The sequence below is a fragment of the Phodopus roborovskii genome, unplaced genomic scaffold (genome assembly GCF_943737965.1).
Source record: "Phodopus roborovskii unplaced genomic scaffold, PHOROB, whole genome shotgun sequence".
NCBI lineage: Eukaryota > Metazoa > Chordata > Mammalia > Rodentia > Cricetidae > Phodopus > Phodopus roborovskii.
Genome location: NW_026126480.1, coordinates 15,862,630 through 15,879,549, shown reverse-complemented (window position 1 = coordinate 15,879,549; position 16,920 = coordinate 15,862,630). Strand labels below are relative to the sequence as shown.

The window sequence follows — 16,920 nt, the reverse complement described above, 5'->3', positions numbered from 1 at the left end:
GCCCAAACTAAATCTGAGAAATAACAAATGCCAATCAGCATTCATGTGGACAAATTTCTAAACACTTTCACAGTAAAAGTTTACACAATACTTACAAGAAGAAACCTGCAATTACAAACAATGTGGATAAAACTCATACACTGTGTTGATGTTTAAAGATATTTTGTGTATTTCTTTAGGGTCCTTATTAAAAAATAGAAAATGAGTCAATTTAGTCTGTGCTACCAGAAGTAAGTACCTGAGAGGCTGGGACATGAGCAGTTCAAATTTGAGGCTAAACCTGACCTAAATAGTGATATTATCTCAAAAAAAATTGATAAAAACAGAAATTGTTCCTATTGGACAGGAATGACTACTAGTGGTATAAGGTGGAAGGATCGTGAAAGCTACTGAATGCATGCTTGTTTGAATTTGAACAGTTGATGGCTGATAGGGAAGGGAGAGCCACTGCTTTTCTGTAAGTGTGGACACAGGTTCGTTCCCAATACCCCAGTGGATGACCTCACACTCACATGCATATGGGCAGTACTAACTGTACCCTTTATGTTAAAATATTACTAAGTAAATATAAATAGAAAATAAGAGATTGAGAGGGAAATGAGATGAGGGATCCTGGGAGAGCCAGAGGGGGTGTGAGGGGTGGTTATACTCAAGATACATTGTACACCTGTATGAAACTTTCAAAGAATAAATTAGAGTAAATGCATTCCTCTTGTGTGTTAGAGTGGCTACTATTTGATGACAACAGGATTCCTCTATCTGATGGCAAGCTGTCACTATGTCATCTGTGCTGCTGTTTATTTACTAGAAATACTGCTTTAAAGAGTTGTGTTCCTGGGCTGGACAGTTGGCTCAGCGATTAAGAAGATTTGCTGCTCAGTTGCCAAAACCAGAAATTTTATTCCAGCAGACAAATCAGGCAGCACACAAAAATTTGTAATTCCAAGAGATCACTGCCCTCTGCTGGCTTCTGTGGACACACACACACACACACACACACACACACACGTCTGTATGCCTACCTGTGTCCAGAGATGCACACAGACACATGCACACACATTCTACTGGGGAACTACTACAACTGATAAACACCTTTAGTAATGTAGGATACAAGATAGGCTCAAAAAAGAAAAATCAATAGCCCTCCAATACACAAATGATAAATGGACTGAGAAAGAAATCAGAGAAATATCACCATTCACAGTTGCCACAAACAGCATAAAATGTCTTAGGGTAACTTCAACCAGACACATGAAAGACCTGTATGACAAGAACTTTAAGTCTTTGAAGAATGAAATTAAAGAAGATACCAGAAAATGGAAAAATCCCTCATGCTCTTGGATAGGTAGGATCAATTTAGCAAAAACAGCAATCTTACCAAAAGCAATCTACAGATTCAATGCAATCTCCATTAAAATCACAACACAATTCTTCACAAACTTCAAAAGAACAATACTCAACTTCATATGGAAAAAAATCCTAAAAACCTTGAAGATCCAAAACAATCCTGTACAATAAAAGAACTTTCCTAATGGCTAAGGATGTTGAGCAATTTCTTAAGTGTCTTTCAGCCAATTTGGATTTCTCTATTGAGAATTCTCTATTCAGTTCTGTGCCCCACTTTTTAATTAGATTATTTGGTGTTTTGATAACTAGCTTCTTGAGTTTTTTGTATATTTTGGAAATCAGCCCTCTGTCAGATGTGGGGTTGGTGAAGATATTTTCCTACTCTCTGGGCTGCCTTTTTGTCTTGTTGACTGTGTCCTTTGCCTTATAGAAGCTTTTCAGTTTCAGGAGTTCCCATTTATTAATTGTCGATTTCAGTGTCTATATTATGTTCAAGAAGTGGTCTCCTGTACCAATTCATTCAAGGTTACCTCCCACTTTCTCTTCTAAAAGGTTCAGTGTGACTGGATTTGTGTTGAGGTCTTTGATCCAGAGTACATTCTCCATGGAGGGATACTAGCCTAGAGACATGAGGGAGGGCCTAGGCCCTATCCCAAGTGACTTGACAGGTTTTGATGATCCCTCCTGGAAGGCCTCGCCTTCCATGGGAAGTGGATGGAGGATGGGCCATTGGGGGGATGCTTCAGAGGGCATGGGAGGATGGGAGGGACAGGGAACTGGGATCAATGTGTGAAATAAGAAAAAAATAAAAATAAAAAGAACTTCAGGAGGCATCACTATCCCTGACTTCAGGCTCTACTATAGAACTATAGTAATGAAAACATCTTGGTATTAGTATAAAAACAGAAAGGGAGACCAATGGAATTCAATCAAATAAAGACTTTGATATTAATTCACACACCTATGAACGAAGGTTGACAAAGAAGCTAAAAGTATGCAATAGAAAAAAGAACTGGCTCAGATATTTTCTATTTACCGAACTCTTTGAAACCACAAGTGGTACCATCTTGGAAATGGGTTGTTAAATATTAAGTATGTTTGCTTTAACAAAGCTAATCTATAGATTCTATGAAATAGGATTATAGGACTAATGATAAGAGCAAAATCTGTTCTATTTGTACTTACTAATCGTAACTGAACCTATAACTCTGGATATGTTATAGAAAATCAGGCACATATCTGGAGACAAAATGACATGTTCTGTAGCATTTAAAAAATTATGAGTCTGTCTTTGTCTTATGAATCTGTATAAATAAAGAAGCAATCTGATTGTTGGTCAGTCAGGCTGCAAGATCCTCTTGACCACCATGCCTGTCTCTTTTCTTCCTCACTGACTTCTTACCTCCTCTTGGGGACCTGTCAACTGCTCAGATTGGCCCCTGGCACCTTAAGTTTATTGATGCTTTTATGGTTATAAAAGTCATTGTCTTCATGTTTGAAAATACAATGAAGTATCTGAGAATCAACAGTATGTATTTCTGATAGCTCAGAAAAAAATAGTACATATGTACATATGTAAAGAAAATAACTCATAACTTGGGCATATATAAATACTTGATAAATCTCTGTGAATTTTGCATGTAATTTTTATTTTGTTTTGTTCATTTGTTTGTTTGAGTAAGAATCTCATTATGTAGCCTTGGCTGGACCAGAATTTGTTGTGTAGGTCAAGCTGGACTTGAATTCACAAAGATCCACGTGCCTCTCCCTCCCTGGTAATGTGGTTGCAGGCATACACCACCCTGCACAGCAAAGAATTTCTTGTTCTAGTCTTGCAACACTCCTGTAAATCTGAAATTACATCATAGTATGAACTTAACATTTTGTCATATATATGTAGCAGAGGGTAAATTATTTTAATTTCAAAACAAAATGTTTTTCCAAGATTCTGTGATATCTGTGGAATGACAGCTTCTATAATTGTGTTTTCTTCATTCCATGTGGATAAATATTTTGTATTTATTTCAGTAATTTTAAGGATAGGCCCTGAGTCTAAACATGGATGTATGCACAATGGCAGAGAATACTGTCTTGTATGGGGGAAAAAAGAGGCAGATACCTTCTCCCCAACCCCTCTCTTTCACATGCAAGTACATGAACCCACAGATACACACAGGAGAAAAGAGACCATATAGCTCAGTGGAATAGAACATACTCCTTACCCACATTCTTTATTATTTCCTTTGCCTCAATGGATAGGTAAGTTGAAAAAGGTGTCACTGGATAGACACACATGCTATAGCAGATGGACCACCTGAGAAGTTATAAAAGATGCATCCTACCAGAAACATGTTGAGGGAGGATAGGAGTGGAAGAATAAAGAATCTAAAATAACCAAAATTCTCTTCTTTCACACTTGCCATTGTTTCAGTCTACCTGAATGTCCAAAGACAGGGCAGCTTGATTCATAGTACATGAAAGTCAGCTCTCTAGACAGTGAGCAGCACAGAAGGGCAGAGAGCAAATCTGGAGAGGCAAGAGGACAACAACTATATGCAAGTGGATTTGTTTGTTCTTGCTTCTCTCACAGCCTGCTCCGGCTTTGTTCATCATAAGTGTTTTCTATGTCTGCCTCCGCATCACACATTACTGGGTGGTACTAACTAGTCAGGCTGACTTTGCTACCAACATACAGTTAACAAAGCACAAGTATGCCCTACAATTCATGCACTTGTTATTATATTGGTTTTACTTTGGGTCACGCACATAAATCACTAGCTCTGTTTGTAATATCATTTGATAGTCATTCCATATTCTTGAATGTATTTAGTTAGCTTTTCCCCACTTTGGGACAATTGTGAAAGGCATTTTTCTTTTCCCATTTGTTAAGTTTTCATGATCATTTGGGTTAAAAAAAGAATCATGCAAAGGGACTCTCAGATGCACTTCCATCCCCTCCCCCCATCATGTCTTGAATGCCACCATACAGTATAGGAGAAGTTGAAGTCCACATACATCATGAAGGTTTTTTATTTCTTTTGTAAACCCCAACAAAACACCTTTTGGAAGCTTTTCCTGAGTTCTCTGGTCCTAAGCACATACACAATAGGATTGAGGGAAGGAGGGACAATATTGTGCATCACATTGAGCAAAACTGGGATCAAGGTAGTCTTGGTCTCTGCAAAGTGAGTTATTGAAATCACTACAACAACAGTGTAGAAGAAGAGGATGAGAATGAAGTGGGAGCTACAAGTGCTCAAAGTCTTTAGAAACAGCTTCAGCTGAGTTGAGTCTGAGTACAGAACGCAGAATCAAAGTATATGACAATATTATGAGACCCAGGTCACTCCCCATTCCAAGCCATGCCAGAATTAACTGGTCAATACTATTTGGCCTCCTATCATCACAAGCTAGGCTTGTGACACCAAGGTTAGAGCACAGGCAATGATCAATTTCATTTCTGGAGCAATAATTCCTCTGGGCTGCAAGCACAGGCACTGAAATGACAAATAAGTCATTTCTCAGCACCATAAACAGGGTGGCTTTGAAGATCAAGGAATTAGTGATGATTGATGAGTAGCGGAGAGGATAGCAAATTTCTACATATCTATCAAAAGCCATGCAGAGAAAGATACCAGACTCCATGCCTACAAAGCAGTGGATGGCATAAATCTGAGCAAAACACTCGGGAAGGCTGATGACCTTTGCATCGAACCAGAAGATGGCCAGGATCTTTGGCATGATGGTGGTGGCGAGGCCCATGTCCACCACAGAGAGGATGCCCAGGAAAAGGTACATGGGCTGCTTCAAGGAAGGGTCCTGATAGATGGTGATGAGAATGAGGATGTTTGCCCCTAATGCTGAGAGATAGAGCAAGGCCAATGGTAGGGAGAGCCAGTGCTGCCAGCTGTGAATGCCTGGGAATCCCATCAGAATGAACTCAGACACCTGGAATTTGGTGCTATTGAAGGCTTTGAGAGATGTAGACATTTTCCTGTTAGGAAAAGAAGAGAAGGGTGCCCAATATTGTGTCCTGTGAACATAGACATCATCAAAGGATGTTTTTCTCTTATAGTAAAGGTTCCTTTTTATTTAGCAAATAGGTATTTCACAGACTTTATAAAACCACATCTAAAATCCCCATTTCCATTCTTTATTTGAAAAGCAAAACAATGTCATTTTTATTGAAGGGCTGTCTTATTGAAACACTTAAGATCATTAGTACTTAAATACTTAGTATTAATAGTTTGTATGTCTTACATATGGTTCTTATAATAGGGATCTGGGATTCTAGATCATATAGTAAAGTCAACTACATAATGTGCAGCATGTGTAAATGTACATACTAAAAAACTAAGCAATATTTTAGTCAAAGTGCACTTCCAGTTTGAATACTCTCTTGGGAGAGTCACTGAGAGATACAATGTCTTCATGACCAAATCATGATGAACTTCAGAATTCATTCTTACAAATACAGCTCTGATTGTTGATGGAGGCAATGCAATGGTGGCAGAATGGGTAAATGTAGTGGTTTTTAGTTCCTCCCTACACCACCCCATCCCACCCCCACATGCTGTCTCAGTAGACTTAGCACGGTTTTAGGAATCCGGAGATTTTCTGCTATAAGAGCTGTTTTGCTGGAAGTCTTTACTGTTTTAGGACTTGATTTCTTGCTAACTACCCATGTCTGAACACCTGTTTTGTTTTGTTTTCCAATGAAAACTTTCACAGCTCCTGGAAAAGGGGAAGATGTGGAGTAACAAATAACTTTGTCATTTGGTGACAAAGGGAGATGTGTTTTGTGTGTTGCGGTGAAATTAATAAAGTGCAATTCTCTGCCTTTTCCCAAGGTCTTGAGCATACCCTCTTGGGCGGGGTGGAGGATGACAGTTTCCTGACTGCGGCTGGAGTTCTTAGTGTTCATACTTGGAGTTCTTTTTGTTCATACTTGAATCACTAAATGTAAATGAGATGTTTATGTCTTCAGCTCCCAGTGTGTATACTGCTTGTTGTAACAAGCTCCATCTATGAGGATCTCTGTTCTATGTTCAGGCTCTTGTGAACGCAATAATGCAAGATAGTATCTGCATTCTGAACCAGGTAAAACCCCACAGAAGACACATGATGACTCCACTTGCAATGCATTCAGGATATGAGTCAGTTGTTTTACATTTTGCCTTGTCAGTGCCTATGAAGACATCAAGAAGCAGCTTTAGGGTGTAGGGAAAGAGAACTCTTTCTTAAAGAAAAGAATAAGTGATCAGAGGAAGAGGAGCTTGCTGAAACTCAGATAAAGAAGTGAATTTTGTGGTTCAAGAAGCAATGAACAAGACTTGCTATGCCTATCAAGAGGTCTGCATTGATAGAAATATTTAAAAGAAGAGTTTGGATAAAACAAATAAAAACAACTCTGAATCTTTGAAAATATTGAATGCCCATCTAAAGATGTAGAACTTCTCCAGCTAAGAGCAAAGGTGGAAGTTTAGAGAGTGATGAGGTATTTAAATCCTCATCAAACCAGGAGATAGGAAAGGTGAGCAGTGATTTGAAGACCCATGCTTTCAAACAAGACTTGGAACTGACAAGGAAAGAATACAATTGTCTCAAAATAGAGCTATAAAAAGCCAAACAGATAGATCCATCTCAGAAAGACAAGCTCTGAGATGGAGAGCTCTAAATGATGTTTTAAAGGCATCATCATGATAAACATGTCACTGCTATGGCAGAATAGATATTATAGACAGTCTCTTACTGCAGTGCTTGGTGTTACAGTTAACAATTTGACTCACTAAGAAAATTCCAGAATGAACAAGAAATCTATTTTTTACAAGACCTTCAGTTATTCCAGGCAATGTTATCACACAGATGCAACTAGAGTTTACCTGTACGTTTCTTCATCTCTTCAGAAATGTTGTAGAATTGAGTGACTGCCTTGTTTCCATTGTGTTTCTCTCAGTATTGCTTGACTTAGTTATTTGTTCACTGGTAACAACAGCTAGAATTTTAACACGTAATTTTATATTTAATTTTCTAAATTAACTACATATGATTATATACATATCATTCATATTTTATACAGCCTTTTATAAAAAGCATTATCATAAACATGTAAAAATTTGCATAAATAAACCATGGTGAAGCTTAGGGGATAAATTTATTTTATTTTATAGTCTATGTTATGTACACACTTGAGGAGACTGTAAGAGAATGATGTTAAGCAATGGTAAAAGACAATAGCTGAATTTTTCACCTTAATGTGCCATATAGTGGAGACATATCTTAATGTTTTGTGTAAGTTGAGCTTTAGTAGATCTATACAGACAGAATTTAGGCACATATAATGCTGTTTTTATCATTGTATAAGAAACATTTAATGTGAGATATATCCTCAGATCATCAAGTGCACAGTGCAGTATTATGTACATTGTTGTTCACAGACCTCAGGGGCTTTCCTATGCAACTGAATCTTCATAACTAAGTAATAAAACTCATATCCTATCTCATGAAAAAGCCACACCCATCATACAGAAGGACCTACAGTGGGGTGCTCTGAATCCTGTTAATATTAGACTCCTACTTCTTCAAATTATGTTGTTTGTCATGTCCTTTTATTTTTTTTCTTGGCCTAAATAAGTGAAAAATCACCCTATCCCTTGCACATGCACACACACATGCACATGTGTATACACACACACACACACACACACACACACACACACACACACACACACAGAGAGAGAGTTCCTTGTATTATTTATTTTCTTTGCCTCACTCACATTTTTTTCTCCAGCACTATTGGCTTCTACAATTCACTTTGTTGTAATGGTTCTTATTTCTTTGTGATTTGTTCTTTCCCCAACAATCTGAGCTTTCCAAAACTGCTGTTCAGGTATCACTCTTTGGCTTTAACTCCTTTATATGCTACACTTCACATGCAGTGTGTGTGTGTGTGTGTGTGTGTGTGTGTGTGTGTGTTATGCTTTTTTAACAAAATTATTAATTTTTCAAGGTATTTCAGTCCCAATTTTTATACCATGGTAGATATTATTGTATGTTTGTTGAGTACATACACATACACACACACACACACACACACACACACACACACACACACAATCTATAAAGTCATGTAGCAAAGTTTTAAAACATCTTTAAAATAGAATGTTAGCAATTTAGTTATAATTAATATAGGTTTATTCCTGATACATTAATTTTAAACATGAAATAAAATTGAGAGAAAATAATTCCCCTATGGTAACACCAACAAGAAACAATTATTTCTTGTAGCTATTCTTTCGCACTTATTTGTGTGTGTTTGTGGGGAGGGGCACACAATTACCACAGTTATGAGTGTAGGTTAGAATACAGCCTTCAGGAGTCAATTCTATCTTTCCATTTTGTGGGTTCTGGAGATCGTGCTGGGGTCATCAGGCTACTTTTTAGTATCAGTATCTCTACCTGCCTAACCATCTCATCAGTTTCAAGAAATAACTACTAACAATAAGATGCATTTTATTTCAGCTATTTCTCATAGCTCCATATTTTAATAAGCATATACTGTTTATGATGAATTCAGCATGACAAAGGGTAATCTCATAATTCAACAAATGAAAAGTGCAAGCAGGCTTAGAGATAGGCTAGTTTTACTCTGAGATCTTAGCTAAGCATTCCAAAGGAGCTCAGGACAGGATCCACTTCTTGAGAGTTTGAAAATGTTAGACCCATAGGATTGCACAAACCTAGCATTTCTCTAAGGCCCTCACTTATTTGTTTCTGCCTCAGATCACACAGTCTTTTTATTTGATAGATTCTAATTTTATTTCTTTTTCAAGATATACATTTTATTTACTTACTTATTTTTCTTATGTGGCATTTACTTTTTAATATTATGTGAATTATTAAATTGATTAATATACCCTTCACCCAAAATATCTTATGCTTATTTTTATAGAAATGTATTGCTAGTAATATTGAAATGGATTGCTATTAATGTCCAGCTCTCTTCTGGAGTCTGTACAATTGATCTACAAAAAGGAGACTATTTCTAGTACCAACCTGAGAGTTTCTTCCCTTTCCCATCATCTTTCCTCCTCCCAGTGCAGAACATGACAACAATTTCTGGCTTCTCTCTTCTTCTCTGAGTAAAATTATTTTGCACTCCACCTGAGAGATATCATGTGGCATTGTCTTTCTGTGTAGGAATTATTTCTTTTAGCACAATGTTCCATTATTCTATTTGTGTTGTCACAAATATCAGAATTTCTTGCTTTTTTAACTTTGTTACTGTGAATAAGGCTACAGTAAACATTTTCAAAAATTGCTTTATTAAGCTGACTTCAAATCTTTTGGGTGAAAAACTTGGAAATAGGATTGCTTGAGCACATGGTAATTCTATTTATTTTTCACTATTTTCTTTTAATATGTCTTTTATGTAATTAAGACTAGAAGTGAGTTTGAACTCATGGGGGGGAACATTACTTTTTACTTTTTAACAATTAAATTCTAGATGCTATAAAATGTGTTTCCTCCATCCAAAAAAATTATGATATGTAAATATCAAAAAATTTTACTGAAAATAGATTATGCTGTTCCATACCAGCCTGGTCTTTTCTAAATTTGCTGTTAGTCCTCTTTTCAACTCTTTACAAACATCTGTCTCCTATAGTAAAGAGAAATGTTGAATTTTGCTGCAAGTTGCCAAAACAACATTAAGACTTACCCAATGAAACTTACCAAAATTTGATAACTTACTGTCATTATGAACAGAACCTCACAGCCTAGAGTTTTAGCAATGAAAGGAGTTTCCTACTGGGAAGCACAGCATTTTGATAAAGACAATTTTACATGTGAAGAGGGTGTATTCTCATCTGAGTATGAAGCAAAAATAACAGACTTCTAAAATTTATGGTAAACATTATTAGCTCAAGAACCTAAAGATTATAAGCCCCCTTTGGAGAAAAAAAAAAAAAAAAAAAAGGCCAATAGAGAAAGCTGAATTCCTATGGTGTTAAATCCCTAAAGTCTAACAAGGAAATTAATTTAGAGACATGTTTGTTATTAAGGTAACTTGACACCTTACATAAATTTTAAAAAAAAAAAAATCCTCCTTCAGGAAAACATAATGACCCTAAACTAGATGGGAACTTTTTAATTGTTCCTAAGCATAAAAATTCAAAGAGCTATAAATCTGTGGTTATAATTCTCTAAAGATTTTTAAGAACTATTCAGGGACTAGAGAGATGGCTCAGAGGTTAAGAAAGCTGGCTGCTCTTCCAAAGGTCCTGAGTCCAATTCTCAGCAACCACATGGTGGCTTACAAGCATCTATAATGAGATCTGGTGCCCTCTTCTGGCATGTAGGTATACATGCAGGCAGAACACTGTATACATAATAAATAAATTTTTAAAAGGAAATAAATTTAGTTCAGTGTCAAAAAGAAAGAAATATTTATCCATTCAAAAACAAAGTTTCTACTGTGTTTGTAAAACATGGCATGTATACAGAATGGCTAAAATTAGAAACACCAATGACAACTTATGCTGGAGAGGATGTGGAGAAAGGGTAACACTTCTCCACTGCTGGTGGGAGTGCAAACTCGTACAGCCATTTTGGAGACCAGTATGACAGTTCCTCAGGAAAATGGGAATTAGTTTGCCACAGAACACGGCAATCCCCCTCTTAGGCATATACCCAAATGATTCACATCCATGCAACAAAGACATGTGATCAACTATGTTCATAGCAGCACAGCATTATTTGTAATATTAAGACCTGGAAGCAACCTAGATACCCCTCAACTGAAGAGTCATTAAAGAAAATGTGGCACATCTACACGATGGAATAGTACTCTGCAGAAAAAAAAATGGAATCTTGAAATTCAAAGGCAAATAGATGGCACTTGAAGAAACCATCCTGAATGAGGTAACCCAGTCACAAAAAGAGGAACATGGTATGTACTCACTCATATATGGATTTTAGACCTAGAGCAAAGGATCACCAGCCTATAATTTACATCACTAGAGGAACTAGGATACAAGGTGTATTCTAAGAGATTCATATAAAGTCCCTCACAGAAGGGGGAAGGGACAAGTCACCCAGAGCACATGGGAAGTGGGGGGCGGGCAGTGAATGGAGAGAGAATTAGGGGAAAGAGAAGGGGAGGAAAGGAAAGCTCCTGTGACTAGGAAGATTGAGTCAGGGTAGGAATAGAAGACAGGAGAGAGAGAGAAAGAGAGAGAACATAAAAGAGGGAGCCATTATTGGTTTGAAGAGAAAACTGAATCTAAAGAAAGGTCTAGAGACCTACAAAACTGACTCCAACTAACATTTTGAACAACCATGGAAAGGCTACCATAAATGCCCTTCCCTGATAATGAGATCAACAACTAACTTATCCACCATCATGGAGCCCTCATCTAGTACCTGCTGGAAACAGAAGCAAACACCCATACATAAACACTGAGTCGAACTAGAATCCAGATGCAGAGAGAGAAGACAAGAGCAGGTTGCAGAAACATAGAGACAGCTGACCTGAACAAGGAGGAGCTAACGCGCCCCCCCCCCGCCCAGACTGACGGCTGGGAATCCAGCATGGGACTGACTCAGACCCCCTGAATATGGGTCTCAGCTAGAAGGCCTGAGCAGTCTAAGGGACCTCAGACAGTGGAACCAGGATGTATTCCTGGTGCACAAAAGGACCTTGCGGGCACATCCCCCATGGAGGGATACTCCTTTAACCTAGAGACAGGAGAGAAGTCCTAGTCCCCACTTCAAATGATTTGACAGATTTGCGTGACCCCACCTGGATGGTATAGCCCTACATGTGGAATTGGGGTGGGGGATGGGAGGAGAGGGTGGTCAGGATGCATGTGAGGGAGGGGAAAGGGTAAGAAGGAGGGAGGGAGGGAAGGAGGGAGAGAGGGAGGCAGGAAAAGGGAACTAGGATCGAAATGTTAAAAATAATAAAAATTTTAAAAAAAAGAAAAAAAACATGGCATGTATAAAATGATCAATAAACAACTCCCATTGTCCTAAAAATTCTTGTCTAGTTGGAATAAGGGAACATAACATTAAATTTATAAAGAAACAATATATATTTAGATAAGTGTCTTAAAGAAAAGTACCTAGTGAGTCACAAAAACAGACACATAGACAAATGCACTGAAAGTAATCTCCACAAAGCTACAGCCTCTTGTGTCAAAAAGATACACTGGAATAAAGACAACCTGTTCAGTAAATGGTTCTGAGGAAACTTAATAGCCACCTGCAGAGGAATTACACAGATCCATACTTCTTATCAACCTTCAAAATGATCAAAGTCTTTGTTGAAACACCTGAGCTTCTGAAATTGCCTGAAGAAATCATAAGCAAAAGCTACAAGATATAGGCATAGGCAAGGACTTTCAGTAGGGTTCCATTGCTCAGGAAATGAGGTCAACAATTAATAATTGGAACTGATAATTCATGCACTGTAAGGACAGCAATTAGAAATGATTACTAGGGGTAGAAGTTTCACTCAAATAATCAACTTCTGGAAAAGTCAGAAACTCAGAAGAATCAAGAGTCAGGAACAGAGAAGTGATTAGAATCAAAAATAGTTTAATAAACTCAAGTAAAAAAAGAAAGGTAATAACGCTATGTTTGCAAGACATAGAAAATCAAAGCTGGAATTGAACTAGAAGTGTCCTCTCTGTTGTTGGGCTTTCACGGTACCAAACGGTGTTTCATGGTCTGCTGAGGGAGAATTGTTATCAACTATCTTCCTACTGAGGACCCTGAATCCTATATTACCAACCTGTCAAGCAGCATGTGCCCACAGGTATAACAGTAGAATGACTGTTTACAGGCTAACCAACCACTTTCTGATTGACTTTGAGGCCTTCTCCAGAGGAGCAAACTCATGTCTTGTATGAAAGACTGGTTAAAAGCCTATGGCTGCAGAGTACATGGTCCTAGTGGAGAAGCTGTTGTTGTTGTTTTGCTTACATTTACATGTTATCCCCCATCAAATTGCCTTGTAAATATTCATGTTTGTGCTCATAGATTAGCACTTATGTCAGCTTTGGCTACAGAGACTTCTTCTTTCAGTGGACAGTGGTTACTATAGATATTAATAATTAGTGAAGGTGCTGAGAATAAGTGACTGTCAACTGCTCAGCCAATAACATGGTATCTGTATGATTCCTTGCATGATTTAGACAACATCTCAGAAGATGGTGCCAGAAAGAACATAGGAGGTGAAATTTAGAACACTGTCTTCTGTCCAGGACCTGCCTTGTATCTGAAGCTCCTATTGACTATGATAAACTATACAAGATTGGACATGTCAACTTTCCATCACAGAGTGGGAAGAAGCTCATAAGACCCCATCTTTCCTTGAACATGTGTGTGTGTGCGTGCGCGTGTGTGGGTGCACGCACAATTATATGTACAATATATATGGAGTTAGTGGTTGTTAGCAGTGAGGAGTTCAAGTGGCCACATCATTTCCCTCTGAATCTATGAGCAATTATTAAATTAAAATACATGCAAACCATTTTCTCTGCCTGTCTGAAGTACCAAAATAGCAATACATATTTTCTCAAACATGGAAATTTTCAAAGGATAGATCTTAGTTTTTCTCTCTCAAGACAGATGCTTTCTGGAGACCAGAGAATGTGGAAATGTCCAGGAGTCTTACAAGGACAACAAGGACAACAAGAAGACAAGCAAAAAAAATGAGTCTCCCATCAAATTAAAGATGATTATTTTTAATAGCATGTAGCAATACATCAACATTTTGAAGTTACTCTTCTTGGAGACCTGAAGGCTTGTGTGTAGTGGCCAGTTTCTAATCCCAGTTTCGCTAATATGGTTAGGAACTCCTTACCAGGGCCTGGTGAGACGGCTTGCTGGTTAAGAACTTGCTACTCTGTTAGAGGACCTAGGTTCAGTCTCTACCACCCACATATTGCAGCTCTCAACCATCTCAAACTCCAGGCCCAGGGTTTCTGATGCCCTTTTATGGAGTCCACAAACAATATACACAGAGGATATACAGAAATACATGCAGATTCAACACTCAAATAACTCAAAATAATTTTTGAAGAACCTTTACCACTTTAGTTAGCTAGGAGTGAACTTGCCCATTCTTCCTTATTAAAAAGAAATTGATTAATAAATATTAGATGAATAAAAGAATAGTTAAGATTTCCCAACTGAATTGTGTTCATGATTATTCTTCCCAAGGTCAGTGGATAAAAGTCAATTACTTTGCAGAGTTTCTCCTAGTGATAGTATGTAAATACATCTTAAATATAACAACATATTATCAGGGATAATATCCAAGCTCATTTGGATTTATACTGACTGGAAGCAGAGAGTTATGTGTGAGATGGCCAACTTGAACTTAGAAATGGAGGTTATGTCCTGACCTCTCCGGTCCCCTCATCCACAGAGGTTCTAATGTCTTGTGTGGTGTTCTGAGATAAATCTCTGTACAGAGATGTTCACTCATATTGGGTTCATTGGCAATTTGCTTCTGTCTTTCTCTCTTGAAGATATAATGGGGAAAGACAGGATTTGTGAAAAAGCTTAAGAATTTCCTTGTTGTTCTTTAGCTGTGGCATTGTTGTCCTGCCATCTGATCCTTCACGATACTGTGGATTTGAACTTCATGCTTGGGGTGCTGAGATAGGTACAGGAATTATGGGGACCCAGTGGAGATGCAGCACCTCTTCTGAACTGAGTAGATAGACCCTGTCCAGGGCAAGGGAAGCTTTCTCTATACCTAGCTACTGTCTAGATGGAAGAATGATCTTATGTTACACTTCAAAAGAGAAGAAACAAAGAAGCTCCTCCCCTCTTCTGTGGTTTATGGATATTGTAAATGCCAGAGTTTTTAGAAATTTTTTCCCCAGCATTAAAATATTTCTCCAGTTTCAAATACTGAGGATTTTTTAATCTTGAAAAGATTTTTTAAAATTTTCCGTACTCTGGTGGTGCATGCCTTTAACCCCAGCACTCAAGAGGCAGAGTCAGGTGAATCTCTGTGAGTTGGAGGCCTACAGAGCTAGTTCCAGGACAGGATCCAAAGCAATATAGAGAAACCCTGTCTCAAAAAAAAAATCTATACTCTAGACTATACTCCATAATTACTTAGATGTTTTGAGCTGAGTTTCTTGTCCCCACTGAAATACCTTGGCAACCCTTTCACGAATCTCTCTGGTCTTCACTCCATATACCACAGGGTTAAGAGCTGGTGGGAAAAGCAGATAGACGTTAGCCAAAAGAATATGAATGTGGAGTGGGACATGGTGACCAAAGCGGTGTGTAAAAAAAGAAAAGAGGGCTGGTGTGTAAGAGATGAGGATGACACAGACATGGGAGCCACAGGTACCTAGTGCCTTGGACCGGGCTTCTTGGGATGAGAGGCGAAGAACGGCTTGTGCGATGAGGGCATAGGAAAGACTAATACAGAATAAATCAACCCCAATGACCAACAGTGCAGCTGTCAGCCCATACACACGGTTGGGCCTGGTGTCTCCACAGGCCAGCTTCACCACAGCCATATGCTCACAGTATGTGTGTGGGATCACATGGCTTTGGCAGAAGCTCAGACGACCAATGAGGAAGGGACATGGAAGCATGAGCAGGGAGCCTCTCATCATAGCCACCACCCCAATGCGAGCAATGACGGTGTCAGTGAGTATAGTAGAATAGCGAAGTGGGTGACAGATGGCAACATAGCGATCAAAGGCCATGGCCAACAGCACTGTGGACTCCATCATGCAAAAGGCATGAATAAAAAACATCTGTGCCAGGCAGGCAGAGGAAGAGATATGTCCAGCTCCACACCAAAGAATAGCCAGTAGCTTGGGTACTGTGGAGAAGGAGGCAACTAAATCAATGGTCGAGAGCATGCACAGGAAAAGGTACAGAGGTTTGTGCAAGGCTGGCTCCGTGGCAACAACAACCAAGATGGTTATATTACCCACAATTGTGGCTGTGCCCAGACAGCACACCGGAAGTGAGAGCCACATATGGAATTTCTCTAGACCTGGGATGCCCAGGAGAAAGAAGATGGAAGGATCCAGGTCTGTGTGATTAGGGAACTCCATGGTCTGGTCTATGTTACTGGACATCACCTCTAGTCAGAAATTCCCATACTGTATCATATTGCCTGGAAAGACAGCATAGAATGATGGATATATGAATGAGATCACTTTATGATCTCTATATGAATAACTTTCACTAGCTATAGAATGTTCTGAAAACTATTAGTCTTAAAATGATAGTCATAAACATTTATTTCCTAAAGTTAGGGAATTCTATGTATTAATGTTTGCAGTAATATTAGCATAATTCATAACATATGAGTGTGTAACAAAATAAGTACCTATGAAGAAGTGTTCAAGTCAATACTTAAATGAACTATGATTTTTAGTCCATTTAATGGTTTTCTTGTCTTCAAAGAAAGGAATACAACCCTTATTCTGGGAATGTAGCTGAATGCTTACACAATATAACAAAATATTTGTTTGGGGCCATCAGTACTGAAAAAACAGCTCACTGATCAAGTTACACATCCTTTTT

The 16,920-nt window shown here is 38.3% G+C and overlaps 2 protein-coding genes across 2 annotated transcripts; both read right to left on the bottom strand.

Annotated features, from left to right (window-relative positions):
* Positions 1–4,376: 4,376 nt before the first annotated feature.
* Positions 4,377–5,337, bottom strand: LOC127227671 (olfactory receptor 56B1-like). Its single transcript, XM_051192027.1, is given in 2 exon segments — positions 4,377–4,613; positions 4,615–5,337. Coding segments are annotated over 2 exon segments (960 nt in total).
* Positions 5,338–15,479: 10,142 nt separating this feature from the next.
* LOC127227670 (olfactory receptor 52P1) lies at positions 15,480–16,469 on the bottom strand. Its single transcript, XM_051192026.1, has one exon. It carries the CDS (start codon positions 16,467–16,469, stop codon positions 15,480–15,482), a length of 990 nt encoding a protein of 329 aa, XP_051047983.1.
* Positions 16,470–16,920: the final 451 nt, after the last annotated feature.

Bases quoted from the DNA above. Each gene is read 5' to 3' on its own strand.
- LOC127227670 (XM_051192026.1), bottom strand. From the start codon at position 16,469: ATGTCCAGTAACATAGACCAGACCATGGAGTTCCCTAATCACACAGAC.